At 37.2% G+C, this 22,054-nt stretch overlaps 1 protein-coding gene across 5 annotated transcripts in view; it reads left to right on the plus strand.

Moving 5' to 3' along the window:
• Mme (membrane metallo endopeptidase) overlaps nt 1-22,054 on the plus strand; it is an 88,503-nt gene that overhangs the window by 45,679 nt on the left and 20,770 nt on the right. For all 5 annotated transcript variants that reach the window (NM_001357335.1, NM_001289462.1, NM_008604.4 and 2 more), the window contains exons 10-18: nt 1,018-1,119; nt 2,608-2,744; nt 2,853-2,946; nt 4,236-4,364; nt 5,165-5,263; nt 6,248-6,328; nt 7,729-7,832; nt 18,017-18,075; nt 21,043-21,162. In NM_001357335.1, the coding sequence (NP_001344264.1) occupies nt 1,018-1,119; nt 2,608-2,744; nt 2,853-2,946; nt 4,236-4,364; nt 5,165-5,263; nt 6,248-6,328; nt 7,729-7,832; nt 18,017-18,075; nt 21,043-21,162 (925 nt within the window). The remainder of the gene's footprint in view (nt 1-1,017; nt 1,120-2,607; nt 2,745-2,852; nt 2,947-4,235; nt 4,365-5,164; nt 5,264-6,247; nt 6,329-7,728; nt 7,833-18,016; nt 18,076-21,042; nt 21,163-22,054) is intronic.

Here is a 22,054-nt window from a genome sequence, read left to right on the forward strand (position 1 = left end):
GCTTGGAGGAGCAACTCTGTGGAGGACATTTGATAGGTTACTTGTCGTTCTCAGAGGAAAAATGAGTTGCTAGAGAAAAATTTCTTGCCCTGGGAATTTATCACTCCTATGTTCTCAGACCATGTCCCCCTCGGTCAGCCTCGGCTCTACAGAGGTCACTCTATATTGCCTAGGACATACTTGCCATTGTGTTAGGCTTTCTCCTGTCTTAGGCTCTGAGGGTGGCTTCGGCAACGCTATCTTTGTATCAGTAGTATGTATCTAGCAGTGTGCATGTTGTCTTGTATGAAGGAGATACTCAAATTGATTGTCTTCATCAATGAGTAGATAAGTTAACCCAAAAGGAACATTGAAGTCTTCTCCTCCAGTACTCATTTTCTACTGTCTTCTTTGTGTCTACACACTAAAAATTGCTTTTATTCTTCTCAAGCACTAACTTAGGAGTTGCTGTCATAATTTTATCTTTCAGACTCAGTGAACAAAATTAACTTGGATGCCACTGAATATATGATATGTCATTAGTCAGAAGGAAGGGTGGTCACAAAAGTAGGATGGCCATTTTCCTTGGCCAACTTGCAACCTACCTGCTTTTGACTAAAAATTTGATGTGCCAACTGCCATAAATGATTGTAAACCCTTTTGCATTTTCCACCCTCCCTCCTGGGTTAATTTTAACTAGAGTACTCAATTACAAAGTGAGGGCAGGAGCCAGTATTTGAGAGATAAACTGGAGATGACTATATTTAAAAAATTGTGATGTAAAACAGCTGCAGACCCAACTGAACTGACCATTAGCCACACATGTTACGCAAGTGGCTTGGACCGTTACCAAGAAGTTAAAAGATTTTTGAAGAATTTTAAGCTTGATGATTTGGTTAAATTTTAGTTATTACGGAATATACATAAAATGGTAAAATTTGAACTCAAGACAAATGACCTTATGCCTACCGTACACTTCATTTTCCATCATATATGATTATATTTTTCTAAAACCGCAATCAAACATTATATCTGTAGGCTACAACTAAACCAGAAGACCGAAATGACCCAATGCTGCTTTATAACAAAATGACATTGGCCAAGCTGCAGAACAACTTTTCCCTGGAGGTCAATGGGAAGGTAAGTAGAAAGTTTTCAAGTTTGATGTGCCCTTCTCCTATACCCTTCCCTGATAGTACAACTTTACTTCTATTTATTAAAATAAATTAATTTCAAAGTGAATGCTAATGACACTCATCATTCGACATCATGAGAAGTCTTGAGGCAGAGAGATCTTTGAAATTGATATTTCTATATTTAAGTAAGACCAGTTTCAAAGGCAAAATTCCTTTTAAGGGAAATTGCAAGACTGTAGACACTGTAGCAGAAAAGGGTTTGAAGAAGGCACACTGAGAGGCCTTTACGTTGTTATTCTGTGTGAATTGTCAAGCAAGTAGATATTAAACTCCTTTTAAATTCTTAAAACAGGCTAATTTATTCATAGAACTTTCCAATTTCTCACTCAGGTCAGCTATGGAAGTATTCAGAATGAAAATTAGAAACAGAATCAGGAAGAAGAAACTCTGTCTCAGAATCTACTGATGAACAGAACTTGCTTATTTTTGTTTAGCTTGATTCTAACCACTTGCTTTGTGCTTTTGGAAGGGGTAGTGGTGTTGGTGTAGTACCAGTAGCAGTAGCAGTAGTACTTGGTCCACATACTTGGGACATGAAGCCATGTTTATAGAAATATGTCAAATCTCCCACAGTCAACATTCTCTTTGTACTAACTCTGTAAGACTCAACTGAATCTGGTCAGTTTTCTCATGAGTTAGTCATTCCTTACATATACTTATTGACGTAATGTATTGAATAAGTGTGACTTGAAAGACTGGTTCAAAGCAGCAAAGGAGAAAACATATTTTTGCCTAGGACTTCCTACACAGTAAGGGACCTCTGTGCACACAGATGAGAATCTAAGACTCTGACGCACTTAGACACTCAATTCCCATATAAGGTATAACAGACAAGATTCCATCAGTTACACATTCTTAACTTAGCTACTGTAGTTTAAAACTCATGGGCTTCTCTAGAGAGCTGAGGTGAATAGCTCAAAACATGTTTCTCTGTCTGGCTCCTCAGCACCTCTGCTGTAGCAATGTTCTGTTTGTAGCAGGAACTCTGGTCAGGTGTATATCTGTGTTTGAAATTATATTTTTATTAATATCCACTGTTAAAAAAAACAGTTTATATATACTTGCATTTACATAGACCAATGAAGTTTTATTTTTAAAATTACAATTTTCTTTTTTAAAAAAATAATATTTCTTAAAGAAGAGATGACAATGAGCCTAATTTCTAATCGTGTACTCTGTATACACAACAGATATGTTTTTGTTCTTCAGTGGTTGGTCTAATTCTATTATCTAAATAATCATGTTGCAGAGATAATAGCTATTCAAAAGATGGTTGAAACAATTGACACAACATCCCAAACACAAACTATTATATTAAGCACTTTATAATGCAGCTGATGCCCTATAGTGTGTGAACTTCTAACCATACTTTTTGGAACCAAGAAGAGAAAGTCATAATTACTAAATATTTTTATGCCTGCTTTTCCCCCAGTCATTCAGCTGGTCAAATTTCACAAATGAAATCATGTCAACTGTGAATATTAATATTCAAAATGAGGAAGAAGTTGTTGTCTATGCTCCAGAATATTTAACCAAACTTAAGCCTATTCTTACCAAATATTCTCCCAGGTAGGTATGTCAGAAAGCCCATATCTTCAAATTTGCATTTCATATCAGTCTTTAGAAGCTTTGCAGCCTCATCTTTTTTGTTGCTGGGTGGTGGGTTTTTTTATACAGAGATCTTCAAAATTTAATGTCCTGGAGGTTCATAATGGATCTTGTAAGCAGCCTCAGCCGAAACTACAAGGAGTCCAGAAATGCTTTCCGCAAGGTGAAGACACAATCTCTCTTTTCTTAAGACTTACAGCATAAAGAGATACATGGTAATAAATGCTTGCCATGTAAATGCTAGAATGTGCTGATCATTCCCAAGAGACAAAATGCCCAGGCTTGGTTATTTTGCACGTGTGTAGGAAGAGGTCATTCTTCCTGGACATTGTCATTCTATGCTGGCCTGTTATGACATCATGAGTCATAGCCCTGTAAGGAGTGTCCCATGATTATATAAAAGAATACATTGATTTGTTGTTGCCAGTGTGTTTGAATCCATCATAGAGGTAACTTCCTCAACTGACTTGATTTTCAGGTGTACATGGCACACGGGGGATAAACAAAGATAGACTTCTTTGTTATTGTGTTCTAAAGGGAAGGTAGACCATCAAAGCCTTTTCTTAGACTGTATGTATGTTATCTATGCAATCATCTTAGTCTGGGTATAAAGAAAGGGCTCAGTAGGAACTGAAGAAGGAAAACCCTAACATACTGGTTGGTATTCTGGCAAAGAATAGCTGCTTAAAAGTTGCAATCGCTTCACTAAAGATAAAAATCAACAAATTTTGATACAGATCTGGGATATGGCTCAATTGTGAGCATGCCTCAGTATCACTTTTAGAAAAGCTAATGAGCAAACAAACTAGCGAAGATCATCGAACACACCTCTAATGCCAGTACCCAAGAGGTGGAGTGGATCAGGTGGCAAGCATCATTCTCAGCTACATCGGGAATGTGAGGGTAGTCTGGCCTATGTAAGACTTTGTCTTAAATAAATAGACTGCAAAAAAAAAAATGCTATTTCAGTAAATTGCCATTGCCTAAGCCAATCCCCTTATTGATACTAAAGTTTATATATACACAGTTTTCCTAAAGTACCTGAACTTCACTTAAGCCATTAAAAGGAGAAATGTGTTTTCTCATGTATACGCTTTCCTTTCTGTTCTTTTATTGAACATTTCTTCACGTTTATGTTTGCATGGTAGGTACAATGTTGCGTTTTCTCTCCCAAAGCTTCTCTGGAGGTTATTAACATGTAATAGCTATAAGTTCTATTGGGACAAGCCTCTGAAAAGATACCTTGCTTGCTGAAGCTCATTTTTTAAAGTAAACAATCCAGTCAGATTACATTTTACAGTCGCTTAGGGACAACTACTCTGTGAAGAGAAGCAATGAGTACTGCAGGATCTTCAGCCAGACATAAAGACTAGTGTCTTGCAGACTGCATGTTCTTACTGTTCAGGGGCCCTGACTCCTGCTCACATGCTATTTGCCTTTTCTATTTTATAGGCCCTTTATGGGACTACATCAGAAACTGCAACATGGAGACGGTGTGCTAACTACGTCAATGGGAATATGGAGAATGCTGTGGGGAGGCTTTATGTGGAAGCGGCTTTTGCTGGAGAGAGCAAGCACGTGGTAATGTTTCAGCACAGCACAGCAGCATCTAAATAACACCCTAGCAGTTCATGTGGTTGATAAGCAGTTACAGTCGTTCACATTTTTGCTTAATTTTTATTAATTAAGCAAAGAATCTGTGAATCATAATGTACCATTGTTCTCAACAGATTTCACCTTGGGCTTCTTAAAAAGTCTAGTTATGTTTCTGCCTTTCCCACAGAAGTCTAGCTGTGTTTCTGCCTTCATGATGTTTAATTGAAAGCACGTGTCTATTTTCCAGAAACAGTGACTTTAATGTACACTGTCATGTATTAGACTTATAAAGTTGTCTATTTCCCAACTGACCATTTCATTAAGTACCAAAAATGTAAGCCACAGTTTATTTGAAATGTGAGAAAGGTATACTATTTTCTAATTGCTACTGAAATTAAGGCAATGCAGTGTAATGGCATAGTAAAACAACTTATTGAAATGCTACTTCTTGCTTAATTGAACCAATGGTGACATTGAGAGCTAATATGGTATTCTTCTAAAAGGACAGCAAGAACTAGGACATTCTGAAGATAACTTCGGCTTTCTGTATGTAATACGATGTATTTAACTGACAAATTTTGATAACAACAATATTGCTTTAAAACACACTGATCCTATATGCCCATTTACATCCATTTTGCAGGGAGGTCAGAATTCATCTGTAAATTTATATTTCTTAGCTTACTGTTGCATCTACAAGGGCAGCATGCACCTTCGTTTTAAAACCTGTAATGAAGAAAGAACTCATGGACTATATTAGACTATTAATAACCTTTTGTTTTGAGGTTGAAGACTTGATTGCACAAATCCGGGAAGTTTTTATTCAGACTTTGGATGACCTTACTTGGATGGATGCTGAGACAAAAAAGAAAGCTGAAGAAAAGGTAAAGACCAGTCAGAGCCATTGGAGCAAATCAATCTATAGGCAAAGGTCAACTTCAAAAATATATAGGAAAAAATATAATAAAAAATTGCCTAAAAGCTCAGTTGGTAAAGGCTTGCCTTGTAAGCATGACCTGAGTTCAACCTGAGTTTAATCTCTAAACTCATGTTTAAAAACAAAACAACAACAACAAAAACAATAAAAACAAGTAGGCACGGTGGGACAGATCTGAGTTCAAGTGCTGAGAAGGTAGAGATGAGTATATCATTGAAGCTCACTAGCCAGCCAGCTAGTGAATTCCAGGACAGTCAGAGACCTGTCTCAGAGAAGGGTGGGGAAACAGTAAGTAGAAATAAGTAATGGAGCAATTAAAATAAATATATTTAAAATAATCACATAGAACTAATAATAAACAGTGGACAAATGCGAGGTTGATCACAAAGAAACCTACTTCCCCCTCGTACAATTCATGTCATTCATTTAACCTGAGAGGAGCTGCAGTGACTTTGGGGAACACAAGGAATATAAAAACTGAAGGAACCAATATTCAGCAGTGTATTACCATGAAGCTCAAAGAGCCCTTATCTGTTTTCTCAGCTGAATCAGTGAAGTGGAAAGATAATTATATCCTCCAAGATTGGGAGCACTAAATGTTACCCGTTTTATAAAATTGAAAAGTCTGGAGAGAAAAAAAAATCATGAAATAATATTACACATGGAGCAATGGAGCAAATGGGAAAGCTGCAGCCTGGAAGGATGGACAGGGTTAGGAGATAAATTTCAAGCCTACTTTTATTGTTTATTTTTGTTTTAGCTAAAGCAAAGAGCCATTGCAGAGAACACTGGTTGAGGCTGTCAGGTGCTCCATTTGTAAATAGCACATCAGGCTATTTAATTGCTGGTTGGGGACATATGATGTTTGCATTTGAAGACTGCGGTTATGGAGATAATTGTATCTCTGTATTCAATGTTGTAATTTTTGCAGGCCTTGGCAATTAAAGAAAGGATTGGCTATCCTGATGACATCATTTCCAATGAGAACAAACTGAATAATGAGTATCTTGAGGTAAGTCTCCACCGTGATATTTGGAACTGGTGGCAAGGTCACCACAGCCTGGAAAGGACAGACAGACACTGTATAAAATACCCTAAAACCATAGCTCCCACTAATGCCTAATACCTTCAACACTGATACCCAAGCTATGCCTAATTTAACCTTTCTTGTCATTGTACGAGGTTCTCTTCGGTGTCAATATTTCATTTTAATATTGGTGACAAAAACATTTAATCCTTTAGAGCAGTGATTCTCAACCTGTGAGTCACCACTCCTTTGACCAAACTTCTGCTCCAAAAGTATTTACATTATCATACATAATAGTAGCAAAATGATAGCTATGAAGTAGCAATGCAAAGATTTTATGGTTGGGGTCACCAGAACATGAGAACCTGTTTTAAGGGGTCTCAGTATTAGGAAGGTTGAGAACCACTACTTTAGAGTGTCAGGAGTAGCCCTCTAAGTGATGAGTGACTGACTGCCCAGAGTCCTTTACAATGGCTTACACAGGCTACAAAAGTCAAGAAGCCTTCTACTTTCTAATTGTTTTCTCTGTGGGTATCACACATTATGCTTTTTCTATTAAAATCCAAATATAATTGAGAACCAAAACAGTTTTTATTCTCGCTGATAGTGTCATTGTTAAAAGAGGTGACATTGGTCAAAGTCAACTGATACCTGCAACTGGACTTGGCTGAGATGCTCATTGTTATCCTGTGACCAACACCATGACATGATGGACACTCTAGTCACAACAGGTGACATGCCCCTAGGTTTGACGTGACAATGATGACGCTCATCCACCAAGAACTAGTGGAATGTGGAGGTGTACGTGCCAAAAGTGTTTATTCATCCTTTTCCATTTACAGAAGAAAGAAGCATTCTTGTTTTTTTGTTTTTGTTTTTGATTTTTTCTACAAGAGTGGACTGCCTGAGAGCAGAAGCATACTCACAGCTGTCCGGAACCCACATTCCAGCCCTAGTACTCTTTAAATTTTAGCAAATGACCAGAAGCAGCGTCTCTAATTCGCATACTTACTTTAAAATTCTGGTCTCAGATTTTAGGTTACAAGATTGTCAGGAAGATCAAATGAGTAGAATATATATTTAAATACTACAAACACTGGGTGCTGAATAAAGAGGGTACGGTTATACACATTTATGATATGGAGAACGACATCAATATTGTGAGGTTGGCCTGACCTTTGGCTTCATTTGATTGGTTATAACATACACTGAAACTGTGATTTAGCTAGGAAGAGGACTGGACTATAATGTGTAACAAGGCTAATAAAACAAGCATCCTCTGAAAATTTTAATGCTGCTTCTTAACAGGATTAACTTGTTTTGTAGAGAAATTATGAAGGTGATGGAACTAATATTTCTCCTCAAATCATTTTTACCCAATGTAGTTGAACTACAGGGAAGATGAATACTTTGAGAACATAATTCAAAATTTGAAATTCAGCCAAAGCAAGCAGCTAAAGAAGCTCCGAGAAAAAGTGGACAAAGATGAGTACGTATAGTATGCTTTTTAATTGTTCAATCTGTAGCAAATCCTTCACACTGCTGGTTCAGGTTCCTCGACCACAGCAAAGGCCCCCTCCCTTAGGATGTACTGAGAACATTGAAATTTACAGTATTAATATGGCCAGGAACTTCCAGTGAATGCCTTTCTCCACTAAGCTCTTCAACCTGTGCTTTGGCCTTACTCTGTCTGCAGAATATTCTTCTGCTATTAGTCCCTACTTTTTGTATTAGTCAAGCATCCTGTGGGTTGTTTCATGTGACACCCTGGAGAAGCTACCCAGGAGATTCCAGGAATGATCTTGAGCAACAGCCTATGGATACCACTGACCTCTGCACACAAGTCTCATCAGCACTTCACTCTATTAGCGTTGACCTTTGCTCTTCAACTCAATTGATAATACCTGGAGACTGATGACCAAGTGTGCTGAGCACTCAAACCCACAGAGCTGCTTAGTTTGATCTTCTTCCAAGGCCTGAGCCCTGTAGGACTCGAGTCATTTTCAGCACCTAACACCAAGTGCATTTACAATTAAAATTAATTGTTGAATTACTAAGCAATGGAAAACTAAACATTCCAGCTTGGTTTGAATATTGACTAACAGCATGCTTCATTCATTTCTGTAAATGACTCATCCAGTTGTCAGTGAGTACTGGAAAAATAAGAGACAAGCAAGAGGGTAGGTAGATGATAATTGCTGGAATTATGTGGGCAATAATATATATATATATATATATATATATATATATATATATATATATATATATATATATATATACTGATGCCCAGCTCAGTGCTCCTAGATCTTGAGGTATTTGCTCTGAGACTGGAGCCCAGATACTAGGGTTCTTCCTAAGCACTGCTCTCCAATACAATCCTCTGAGTTTGTCTCTTTTTGTAGCATTCTTTTTCTGTATTTATTTTAAGAAAGAAAGGAAGGGAAGGGAAGAGAAGAAAGAGAGAAAAAGAGAAAAAGAGAGAGAGAGAGAGAGAGAGAGAGAGAGAAAAGAAAAGAAAAGAAAAGAAAAGAAAAGAAAAGAAAAGAAAAGAAAAGAAAAGAAAAGAAAAGAGAGAGAGGCAGGGTGATGAAGATCTTTCCCAAAGTGATGCCTTTAATTTTGTGAAATTTATTTTTGTGTTTTAAATTCACCATAAGCACTCTGGCTATAATGCCATTAAATTGTCAGGACTGAATCGTAAGAGGTGTATTGTAATAAAAAAAAGTTGCCGGTATTTCATTACAGTTTCTCCCCATGAAAGCTTCTCACTTACATGGCACTAGTTTAATAGGAGAAGAGTGACCGTTGTTGTCTCTGTCCTTGTTTCATTTGTCCCCAGGTTCAGGTCCTCACTGACAGACAATGTCAGAAAGACAAATGTATAGTGTCCACTTCATTCATGTACCCTGAAGTCACATTTCATACTCAGATCCTTATTCCCAAACACTAGCAGGAGGGATCTAAATTCACACCCATATTGAAATGGTAGGGTTCAGACTATAAACTATTATTCACTTATGTTACAGGGTGCTTTACAGAAATGCTGATGCATAAAAATTTCAAGTTACCAACCAGTGTAAATAAATTCAATTAACGAACTAGTAACTCCAATATCCTTTCTTTTCCCATTCCACGTGCTCCCAGTGTGCACGTGCATGTACTTCTTGAAGTCTACCATCCTTATTACATATGACTATTTTAATCTGGCCCAAGTCCATCTGCTGAGCTTCACACTTAATATCTAGCTGATTACAAGCATTTCTGCTTAGCTATATCATTAACCACACAAGAGCAACATTTTCCTCTTAAACAAAAATTAATCTTGTTCCTTGTATCTGTCCATTTTCTAGAAGCTTCAAATTTGTTCCCGCCCTGACAGAAACCAGGGCCTCATCTTGATTATTCTGGCCTGTTCTGGTTTATCCATAGTGCTAACAAAAATCTCGATCTAAAGCAAAGGACTACATTCATCCGCTGCTAGTTAAATATTATATAGGAATGTATAAACGCTTCAGTTTAATTGTCTCCACTTTGCTTCCTTATCACATTGTCCCTGGTGATTTAATTTTAAAAACACTTTTACTTCCAATTTTCCCGTGTTTCCACTTCATCTTCATACTGCTATCCCCCAAGGTCTCAAGGATACAGCCTGAGTCATGTTCTTTCTGATTAGAAACCTTCCCTGTGTTTCCTGTTGCTTAGATCAGGAAATAAAAACTTTTGAAAAAGTCCAAAGTTCCCATAGCTTCCAGTAGCTCTCCATAATTCCTTCATAGTCACCCAAACTTCCCCTCAGTCCAAAAAACTAGCTGTATGCAATGCTTTCAGATTACCAGACCCCAGCCTTTCCCTTATTGCTTCTGAACTTATAGCATCCTTTTTGTTTGTTTTTTTTTGTTTGTTTGTTTGTTTTATTTTTTGAAACAGGGTTTCTGTATATAGTCATGACTGTCCTACGTCTTGCTATGTGGGCCAGGCAGGCCTCAAAATTATTAGATCTTCTTTCCTATATCTCCTGAGTACTAAGGTGTGGGGCAGTGAGCTGTGATAGGCAGCCTGGTCCCCCGGTCATACTCAAGCTTACAACCCCAGAGACTGTCCTTTTCAGGGACAGTCACCTACAGGGTCTCCAGGGTTCTAAGACTGAGATGAACTGGGGACCAGGCTGCCTATCACAACTCACTGCCCCACACTGAGGTTAAAGATAAGCACCGTCACAGCATGTAACATTTTTTCTTCCCTTTTTAAAAAAATCTAACAGCAATCTCTACATGGCTTGACTCATATGTTATCCCCTTTATTCCCTGTACCTTGGCAGCTTTCTGTTCACCCATACAGAACTGTACCTTGCAAATTTCAGTCAAAGCACCAGTAAAGTTTGATGTTGAAGAAACTGACTTGTATAAAAAGAAGAAACCAATGTCAATTAATAGAATGTGGACCCTTTGCACATGTTGTTAGAGCATGCAAATGCAATTGCCAATTTGTAATAATGTTGACAAAGTTAATTTAGCAGATAAAATAAAAAAATGCTTCTATCTCCATATTTTACTTCCACAGCTGGTGAAGTTATACATCCCTATGGCTGTTCTCTGTTAAATACATTTTAAAACCTAATCTTAAGGAATGTGCATGCGATATGTCCAAGTTAATGATTTGGGTAAAGGACCTCCCTTTGCACTGGTGAACACTCACACCTGCAAAGAACTGGGATTTGAATAATTTTAAAACTTTATATGGTTTCTGGATGCCTATGCATATTTTTTTCTTTTACCCTGAACATGATGTCTCTTGAGGTTTTTGTGTAATTGCAAAGGAATTTCAAATATGTCCAGCTCAGTAAAAAATAGCACTGAACTGGAAGTATAATAAGTCCTGGCAAGGTTACTTAATAATAAAAAAGATGACTTAATAACACATCTAAAATCACTTACTTCTACTAACATAATTGTTCACTTAATGTTAATAGGACAAAAATAAACCTCAAGAGTTGTGTGTTCATGAACAAGAAAACTATAAGAATTCCTAATGAGTCTTTTAGTGTTGATACTGACTTTAAAATAAATTTCCAATTGATAATTTATTCTCTGAGAATTACAGCTAGAAGTTAATTTAATAATGAATTGAACAGAATAGTCACTAAAAGCAAAACAATAATCACTGTACTGTTAGATATCTTCCTTACCTCATGTCTGCTGGGTTTTCTGATTGGGATAATCAGATGATTGTAGACTGAAATCAGTAGAATCCTAGAGATCAAAATATAGGATCAAGATGTCCTATAATTCCATTTAATTGTGGAAGACATTTCAGGTGCTCTAGTGGCCACAGCTCTCTGAGACTGCTTTCAATCACAGGGCAAGCTGGGTCAGTCTTTGGTGTGTGGAACACCCATTGGTAACCCCATATATTTGGTGAGCTCCTATCTTTTTTCCCAACATTGTGCTAAGTCCTACTGGTTCAAGTTAAAAAACAAAACAAAACAAACCATAGACTGTCACTATCTGTGCTAAGATCTAACCATCTGGATAAATAATGCTGTTGTGTCAAGTAAGTACAAAGGGTTCAATAAAATAGGAGAGGTTTTGGTTCTTCCCTAGAATTTTAGGATTACCTAATATCAGGAAAAATGGATACTCGCAATTCAGTATCTTAAGGCTTTGGTGCTCAGACAAATGTAGTCATCTACTGTACCTTAATTATGGTCACACTCCATGTAATGCTTGGCGTTTAGTTCTCCTGCATTTTTGTTTAGTGCTTAAAGTACTACGTCTATGGAATAAGAGTAGAGTGTGAGCTCTGGAACTGGGGAGAGGTGGCAGGGGCGCTGGGAGCTCGTGGGAACTAAGCAACCCTGAATTAGAATTACTGCTTCTTATTTATTAGCTCTGTAAAGTTAGTCATTGAACTTTGTTTTGGATTCTGTTATTGTTGATTTTTACTTTTTCCTAAGTTTTGTTAATAATATCTACTTTTCCTTGAAAGGGGGTTAGGGGGATAAGGTGGGAGAGAAAAAGACAAAGTCCTTCTTTTCTATTCACAAGAAAATGACATTAGTGATGCACTGAAATTTGTCTATCATGTGGATCAGCATTTAGGTGCTGGAATGTGATAGAACATTAAGCAGGCCGTCTTCCCTTCCATTTAAATATATTTCCCCCAGTTATGTTATTTAGTGTATACATACATTAGGACAAAGAGTTTAGTAGTTAAACAATGACTCAGTTTCCATACTTGCAGATTGAAGGTATCATCTATATGGACGGTCAGAATGATCTGAAAGACCAAGAAAGCCCATGGGATCCATTTGAGAAAAACATTGAGAAGTATAAGAATATAATGATCTGAGATTTCAAGAGCATGCTTCTTTCACCCACTTGAAGAAGGCACACAGAAAAAATCTATTTATTGTACTGCTGATTTCAAAGGAGTTGCTCTCAGAATAGATGCTGAGAATTGAGTACTCCCAGGGAGAAGGCTATTAATGGCCTTGTTCTTTATTTTAGGCTTTAAAGTTACTCAAAGTTGCTGAAATGAGATTGGTTCTAAGTGCTTTTGCAGTCCACTAGCTTCACTTTTTTGTTTTGTTTTTTGTTTTGTTTTGTTTTGTTTTTTTCGAGACAGGATTTCTCTCTGTAGCTCTGGCTGTCCTGGAACTCACTCTGTAGACCAGGCTGGCCTCAAACTCAGAAATCTGCCTGCCTCTGCCTATGCCTCCCAAGTGCTGGGATTAAAGGTGAGCACCACCACTGCCTGGCAGCTTCTTGGCTGCCTAGCTTTCTCAGGGTTGAAAGAGATGGAAGGCAAACATCTGGCTTCTCTCTTGAGTGTATTTTAGGTACACCTCCAACTTATACAGCGAGTCCATCTTTGAGGATGATTCAAAACAAATTTAGCTTACCTGACAAAACTACATTTCAGGAATTAAAATTAAATAATAGTACTTGTGTAAAAAGTAAATTTCTTGGGCTGGAGAGAAGGCTCAGCGGTTAAGAGCACTGACTGCTCTTCCAGAGGTCCTGAGTTCAATTTCTTGCAACGACATGGTGGTTCACAACCATCTGTAATGGGATCTGATGCCTAAAGAGAGTTTTAAAAAAGTCAATTTCCTACTTACCTACTTTCTGCATTCCCACACAATCATCTAACCACACAGCCCATGCTTCACACATACGCAAACCACTGGAAGCAGGAAGAGAACACATCACACTGTTTTGCTTCTTCTCCTGACTAATACTGCACATAAGGGGCTGATAGTATTTAGTCCGCATGCATGGATGGTATCTTGAAGGAGCATACAATCACCATTACATAAGAAAAATTGCACCTCCATTTGGTTTTGGTTTTGGTTTTGGTTTTGGTTTTGGTTTTGGTTTTGGTTTTGGTTTTGGTTTTGGTTTTGGTTTTGGTTTTGGTTTCTTTCTCTCTCTCTCTCTCTCTCTCTCTCTCTCTCTCTCTCTCTCTCTCTCTCTCTCTCTCTCTCTCTCTCTCTTTCTCTTTCTTTCTTTCTTTCTTTCTTTCTTTCTTTCTTTCTTTCTTTCTTTCTTTCTTTCTTTTATCAGATATTTTCTTTATTTACATTTCAAATGTTATCCCCTTTCCTAGTTTCCCCTCTGAAAATCCACTATCCCCTCACCCCTCCCTCTGCTCCCCAACCCACCCACTCCCATTCCTGGTCCTGGCATGCCCCTGTACTGGTGCATAAGCCTTCACAGGACCAAGGGTCTCTCCTCCCATTGATGACCAACTAGGCCATCCTCTGCTACAAATATAGCTAGTGCCACAAGTTCTACCATGTGTTTTCTTTGATTGGTGGTATAGTTCTAAGGAGCTCTGAGGATACTAGTTAGTTCATATTGATGATATTACTTCTATGGGGCTTCAGTCCCCTTCAGCTCCCTGGGTATTTCCTGGGCTCCTTCATTGGGGATTTTGTGCTCTGTCCAATGGATGACTGCGAGCATCCACTTCTGTATTTGCCAGGCACTGGCAGAGCCTCACAGCTTTATCAGGCTCCTGTCAGCAGGCTCTTGTTGGCATCTGCCTAGTATCTGGGTTTGATTGTGTTTATGGGGTGGATCCCCAAGTGGGGCAGTCTCTAGATGATCATTCCTTCATACTCTTCTCTGAACTTTGTCTCTAACTCCATCCATGGGTATTGTGTTCCCCATTCTAAGAAGCAATGAAGTATCCATACTTTGGTCTTCTTTCTTCTTGAGTTTCATGTGTTTTGCAAATTGTATCTTGGGTATTCTAGATTTCTGGGCTGATAACCACTTATCAGTGAGTGCGTATCATGTGTGTTCTTTTGTGATTGGGTTACCTCACTCAAGATGATATCCTCCAGATCCATCCATTTCCCCAAGAATTTCATAAATTCATTGTTTTTAATAGCTGAGTAGTACTCCATTGTGTAAATGTACCACATTTTCTGTATCCATTCTTCTGTTGAGGGACATCTGGGTTCTTTTCAGCTTCTGGCTATATAAATAAGGCTGCTATGAACATAGTGAAGCATGTGTCCTTATTACAAGTTGGAACATCTTGTGGGTATATGCCCAGGAGAGGTATTGCTGGATCCCCCGGTAGTACTATGTCCAATTTTCTGAGAAACCGCCAAACTGATTTCCAGAGTGTTTGTATCAGCTTTCAATCCCACCAGCAATGAAGGAGTGTTCCTCTTTCTCCACATCCTCGCCAGCATCTGCTGTCACCTGAATTTTTGATCTTAGCCATTCTTACTGGTGTGAGATGGAATCTCAGGGTTGTTTTCTTTATATGCATTTGTCTTCCATGTGCTACTGTCATGGTCAGAATTTTTTGAGTTTTACATATAAAAGCATCTCCATTTATATAGATGAATTAAAATCAAGAGACTTAGAATTTTCATTACAACATCTTGAATGTGAAAAATATTTTATTCACCATGTTAATTTATCTTTTCTATTGATATTTGAGGCATTTCATAACTGACCACAAGTTACAGACACTAACTTTGTTTCTGTTATTACCCTACTTAAAAAGTAACGATTGATATAATTATAGTACTTCAAGTTCTGCCCATGACCTGGAACAAAATGCCCTGGGCTTTTGAATCTGTATGATTCTCTAGAATAGACTAAGAACACATCATTAAAGATTTTGAGAGGAAAAAGGCAAAATACTACATAGTGCTTAGTAAACCCTACCACCATAATTCTAATTTTATGGGAGTGTCACATAATCATAAATACCCACCTATTTTCTAGAAGATATAATTCACAGTAGACATTTTAATATGTAGAACTCTTCCAGCTGGAAAATCACAAACATTAATCAGAATGCAGCCTTAAACTCTTTACAGTAATGTATCAGAAGGGTAGAACGGTGCTAAAATACAAGAGATGATACTTATTTTTACAAAAGCAGTAAACCTACATAGACAATATTGTACGAGGTCTATCTTTCCATGTCTATGTCTTTTAGTCTGAAGCATTAGCTCAGAATATCTGGTTTTTGTCCTCAAGACAGTATAACATTTCATCTTAAAATAATTCAAGTTGCTACTTTTCCTAGTTTACTATTAGGACTTTTCATTTGTTCAGAGCCAAATAATTTACAATGATTATTTGTAATTACCCATAAAGTACACTATTGCCAAGAACTCAGAATTCACAATTAAGACATTAACCCCAAAGCCACTGAGATGTGAAAAATTCATAAATAACTTTGGTAACAAAATTTTAATAATTACAAACTGTTTAATTACAAGTTTTATTACTACATTTGCTATGACTATGTTGAGAATACACTGGAAATATTTTTCAAATCATGCAACTGTGTTTTCTTAAAATTATCTGAGCACATCATCTCTGTTGACCCTTTCACCAGCTCCAAAGAATATCACTTGAACCTGACTCATATTACCTGTGTAAGCCTTGCAAAGGTCGTCTAAATACATCACATTTCCTTATTTCCAGTTTTGTTCATACAAACATCTTCTTTTTATATTTGTTAGTCACATAAATGAGAACCACTTGTTCTGTATAGTTCTGGTTTCTCCATTTTAATCTAATATTTTGAGTTCACAAATATTTTCGTTGCTTGTGAGTCATTACAAATTGTGTAGTAAGCAAGTGCTGTTTAATTAAAACAATAAGATATATTCTTGTGATCATCAGCTTGCAGGAAGTGTTAAACTATTCATGCTTCAGCTCTGATGAAGCGAGGGAGGATTGATATGTCAGTCCCATCCTGTTTAGATTGTCTGTTGTATTAAAATGATAGCAGTAACAAATTAACTGGAAATGATTTTTTTGTGATTTCCAGACATTACTTTCCAAAAGAGAAGTTAATGAAAATATGAACTATACTGTTAAAGTAAATTTTTAATCACATTATTCAAAAATAGTTGTCACATGCTGGTCTCTGATGGTTATTTTATACCTGACACCAGCAATAGTTTCTAATATCATGACTAATATGTTGACTTTGTACTGTATACCTGGGACAGCAGAGAGCTCTTATGTAAGCCGTAATACTGGACTTCTGTGATTTGCTGCTAAAAGGATAATAGTTGTCACATTGGCTATTTCCCTGAGGTAGAATAACTAGTGAAGCCTCAAGACAAAACTCATGACTGTCTTAAGTGTATGCAGGAATGCTAAGTAAGAGGTTATTAGAGATCAAGAAGTGTCCATTTTCTGTGGACATATAATCTATATGAGCTTATTAAGGTGAGGATAGTACTTATGTTGCTCTGAGTGTTTAGTGTGTGATGATTGACAGGCATCTTCCATAGTGTCTAAGCAGAAAGACATAAGAACAATAGCTCTTTCAGCCCTCAAATGATCATGAGACCAGTTTTGAGTTTTAATTGTTATATACAGTTTTGTGTAATGATTTTTTATGAATATTTCTCATTTCCATAACTAGTGTCTTCTATATTTGGGGCCTGTGTTTTATAAACTCTAGACTCTGTGCAGAGCCTAAGTCATGATATGGACTAACAGACAACTTTTAATCCATGTATATGTGTGTGTGTGTTTGTACACAGGGGTGCACATGCCCCAAGAGGTCAGAGGCATTAGATCTGGAACTGGAGTTACAGGCACTTGTGGGCTGCCTGTACTGAGAAACACACTCTGATCCTTTGAAAGAGCAAGTCCTACTCTTAACCACTGCCTCATTTCTCCCAGAGTTGTATTTTTGAACAGGATTTATGGAACAATAACTTGAAGTTCATTGTTCCAAACTAAGGTATCCAAGCTCTCAGAAAGGCTCATTATGAGCTAAGAATTGAAAAATGTAAAGCTATCTACATTTTACAAGCCAATGTTTCATATATTATCAACAGTTCCAGAACTGTTGGAATAATTTTGTATCAAACTGTAAAACCAAGTGAATTTCAGCATAATTTTAACCTATTACAGTTTCTGAAAAATGTACTAGTAGATTTGGGACCATCAGATGCTACTACAAAATTCAATGCAAATCAAATCAACAGACTGAAGACCTGAGTATATGTTGAATTTTCAAGAAATAAAAATATTTTCCAATGAGTTTTAACTCTAGTAGGCTAATATTAATTGGTTGGTCATGCTTCACAGAGAGAGTTAACATTTATTTTTGTGGCAAGTGGATTGAATGGGGAAATGGGGTATCTTCTGTAACAAACTTTTATGTCTTCCATAGGTGGATAAGTGGAGCAGCTGTAGTCAATGCATTTTATTCCTCAGGCCGAAATCAGATAGGTAAGGTATATCCATAAAGAATTCTTTAGAATTCCTCAACTTTCTCAGCCCACAGATTGCTGTATGGCCAATTTTTTAATACTCCTCTAAAAGTAAAGCTGATATTGAGTTATTGGCTCATGTCTTGAAGTATCCCTAGATCCATGTATCTCTTTTCACTGGAATGGGAAATTTAAAGTAGTCCAAATCACATTAGGTAATTGTTTCTTCCATAACATTCAATCTATAACATAATGGTTATCTTATTCCTGTGTGTTTTATCAAAGTCCCTTTAAAAAATTATACTGGCTTTCAGACTTAATAAGCAACAGACCTTTAAAGGTATTGGAGGGTCTGAGAGCCAACTCTTTGCAAACCCAATTCTTTTGGTAATTCAGTAGTCTGGCTTTAGTGGAGACTCCCCTATTCTATGTCTTCTTTATTCCAAGGAATCCCAAGGAATTCCAGGGTGAGGAAGAGGGTTCCATGATCTCCCAAAGTTTCTTAGCAGGAGAGGAACAGTGACGACTGCCGCACATTACTTAACTGACCACGTGGCAGTCATGATAACACACAAGTCACTATCAAGTCTATGTTGTTTACTAGTAAAGAAGTAAACTAGATGGAGCAAATCCTCCCTTTAAAAAAATCAGATGACCAAGTTAAATGAGCTCATAATCTGATAGGCAGAGCTTAAAGACTAGTATTAATATGAGCCATAAAAATCCTATCACTTATTTAAAGAATGGCATCTAAGGCTGTAATTAAGTCAGCTGCATCTCCGTAGTTAATGTTTAGCCTTGATAGCACATTTCATAAGAGCATTTTATATAATAGGTGGATTTTAGTCACAGTACATAGTGTGGGAGATAATGCTCAGTTTAAATTAATAAAGTACTGTGTATAATTTTTATACTTTCAGCTAAAAATAATTTCTTGGTGCTATTTAGCTCAGGAAGATACACATGAGCAATGAGTTTCACCAAAATTCTTCCAAGACAAAGGTTGATTATTTTTATTATTTTGTCATTTGAAAGTGGTGGAAAAGGCAACTTTCTAACATATTGAAAGAGCTGGTGAACAAAATCGCTTACAGTATTTAAAGTCACCCTTGTAAATATCTAATGTTTACCCCTGAAGTCCATGAAAGGTTGGGTCATATTTACCCTGTTTAAAAGAAATTTATTTGCTACTTTGTGTTAACTAGACTTCATTTTTTTCTTTTTTAATTTGTTAATTACTTAAGCTCAAGTCTTTCACTTACAGTCTTGATATCCTGTATAGGCCCAGAGACTTACTTGAAATATATATTCATATTACAGATTCTTTAATGATTCCAGAACATAGTGCTGATATTACCTAGTGGTTGCTAGAACTTTAGAACATGAATGGTAAAATTACTGAATTACACTTATCCATCTTCATTCATTACCGAAGTCATAGGTTAACTAACCTCTGACAACATAGACTCAAAACAATGGTCCCTTTCATTAAATAGAGGCAACATATTCCAAGAACAAAATGAAATACAATAATGTATTTTCCAGGCAGGGTAATTAGCAGGCACATTTATTATAAGAAGACAATGCAAAGGTCTAGACCAAGGTGAGTATTAGGAACCTGGAGAGCAGGAACATATAAGGACCAGGGTGAGGAAGAAGGTACTATTTGACTGCAGAGCAATAATGACCCCCCCCCCAAGTGTCTTGCAGGAGAGGAGTAGTGAGGACTGTTGAACTTTAATCTGGCTACAGAATAGAACACAAGGGTGGCTTAAATTAGGATAGATTACAGGTGGAGCAGGAGTTGTTCCTAAGAACATCTCTTAGAAAATAAGTCATACTAGACATGAGGAAACAGTGTGAGGGAAAGTTCTCTATCAGACTTCCTAGAGGAAGCCACAAACTGTGATTTTGGAAGGACAATATATCACCTGATATCTTACATGTGCTGTTATAGCTTACATGTGCTGTGCAAACTTCATAGAGGAAAAGATCAACTAAGTTCAACAGGAGAGGTTCACTGGTGGGGGCTACATTCTGTTAACACTTAAGCAGAAGGCTGAAAGTGTTTGATGTTTGATATACACAAATATTTGTGAGACATAAAAACGGAAAAAGTTTTCTATTTAAAACAGATGTTATGGCAAATACATAAGAAATAGTATTCATTTAGCTATTAAACTTTTAAAATAAAATAATTTTATTCTTTGAGATTTTCATACATAGTTAACTTTTTAAAGACAACTTAGTCTTTTAAATATGCATTTATTTGTTTATAATTGATTATTGATTTAGTCAACACATTTTTCTGGGTATTAATCATATTCCACACACTATCAGATTTGGGGGTTCTGGAAAAAATGAGCTTAAAACAAATGGACTAAAGAGTACATAAGCAAATGTGTGCACAAACAGATGAATCTCAGATCTCAGAGGGCTGAGACTTAAGGTGCCATAATGCGAATGAACAAATCAGATAAAGGACTCCAATGATTAATAAGAAAATAAATTGAATTTAGAGTAATCATAGGAGCCCTAATGTAAATAAAATAAGGATAAATGATGGAGGGATACCTTTGACTGAGCAATAGTTTATTTTAGATAGTATTGTGGACAGATAACAATTTTAAAGAGAAAACTGAACAGAAATGTGTATTCTTGAGTAGCTCTTTCTTCCATATATTTATACAAGGGAAAGAACTTCCTGAGTGTGATTTATGCATATTCCATGCCCCAGAATCCTTACAGAAAAAAAAAAGATTGGCAGGTGAATTGTGATGAATAAATCATAGGTCGCATACGGCAATGACTCAGTCACTTTGCCACCATCAATAATAAATGACTGTGTTGGTTTCTATCACACAAGACTTTTGTTATTTACGTGAGTGAAACTGGCATAGTGGAAAACAGGGTAGAAAGCACGATGCCATCAGTGACAATGCCATTGCTAATCTTCACAAATCTTCCATCATCTTCTCTCCTTTAGTCTTCCCCGCTGGCATTTTGCAGCCCCCATTCTTCAGTGCTCAGCAATCCAACTCATTGAACTATGGGGGCATCGGCATGGTCATTGGACATGAAATCACACATGGATTTGATGACAATGGTAAAGTATAGGTAACATTTTCCTTTGGCTGAGATTAATCCTCCTAAGTTTAAAAGTTATAATTTGTCAGTACAAAATTCCATTTGTTCATGTAGTTAGAATTAAGTCTAAGTACGTAGTCAGTGTTCTATTTAAAGGGTTCTTCCCCCCCCCCCTTTTAGGGTTCTTTTTTTAAATTAGGTATTTTCTTCATTTACATTTCCAATGCTATCCCAAAAGTCCCCCTCCCCCCACCCAAGTCTCCTACCCACCCACTCCCACTTCTTGGCCCTGACTTTCCCCTGTACTGAGGCATATAAAGTTTGCAAGACCAATGGGCCTCTCTTTCCACTGATGGCCTACTAGGCCATCTTCTGATACATAGGCAGCTAGAGACACAAGCTCCGGGGGGTACTGGTTAGTTCATATTGTTGTTCCACCTATAGGGTTGCAGTTCCCTTTAGCTCCTTGGGTACTTTCTCTAGCGCCTCCATTGGGGGCACTGTGATCCATCCAATAGCTGACTATGAGCATCCACTTATATGTTTGCTAGGCCCAAGAATAGCCTCACAAGAGACAGCTATATCTGCGTCCTTTCAGCAAAATCTTGCTAGTGTATGCAATGGTGTCAGCGTTTGGAGGCTGATTATAGGATGGATCCCTGAGTATGGCAATCACTAGATGGTCCATCCTTTTGTCTCAGCTCCAAACTTTGTCTCTGTAACTCCTTTCATGGGTGTTTTGTTCACATTTCTAAGAAGGGGCAAAGTGTCCACACTTTGGTCTTTGTTCTTCTTGAGTTTCATGTGTTTTGCAGATTGTATCTTGTATATTGGGTATTCTTAGTTTCTGGGCTAATATCCACTTATCAGTGAGTACATATTGTTTGAGTTCTTTTGTGATTGGGTTACCT

The sequence above is a fragment of the Mus musculus genome, chromosome 3 (assembly GCF_000001635.26).
Source record: "Mus musculus strain C57BL/6J chromosome 3, GRCm38.p6 C57BL/6J".
NCBI classification, from domain to species: domain Eukaryota; kingdom Metazoa; phylum Chordata; class Mammalia; order Rodentia; family Muridae; genus Mus; species Mus musculus.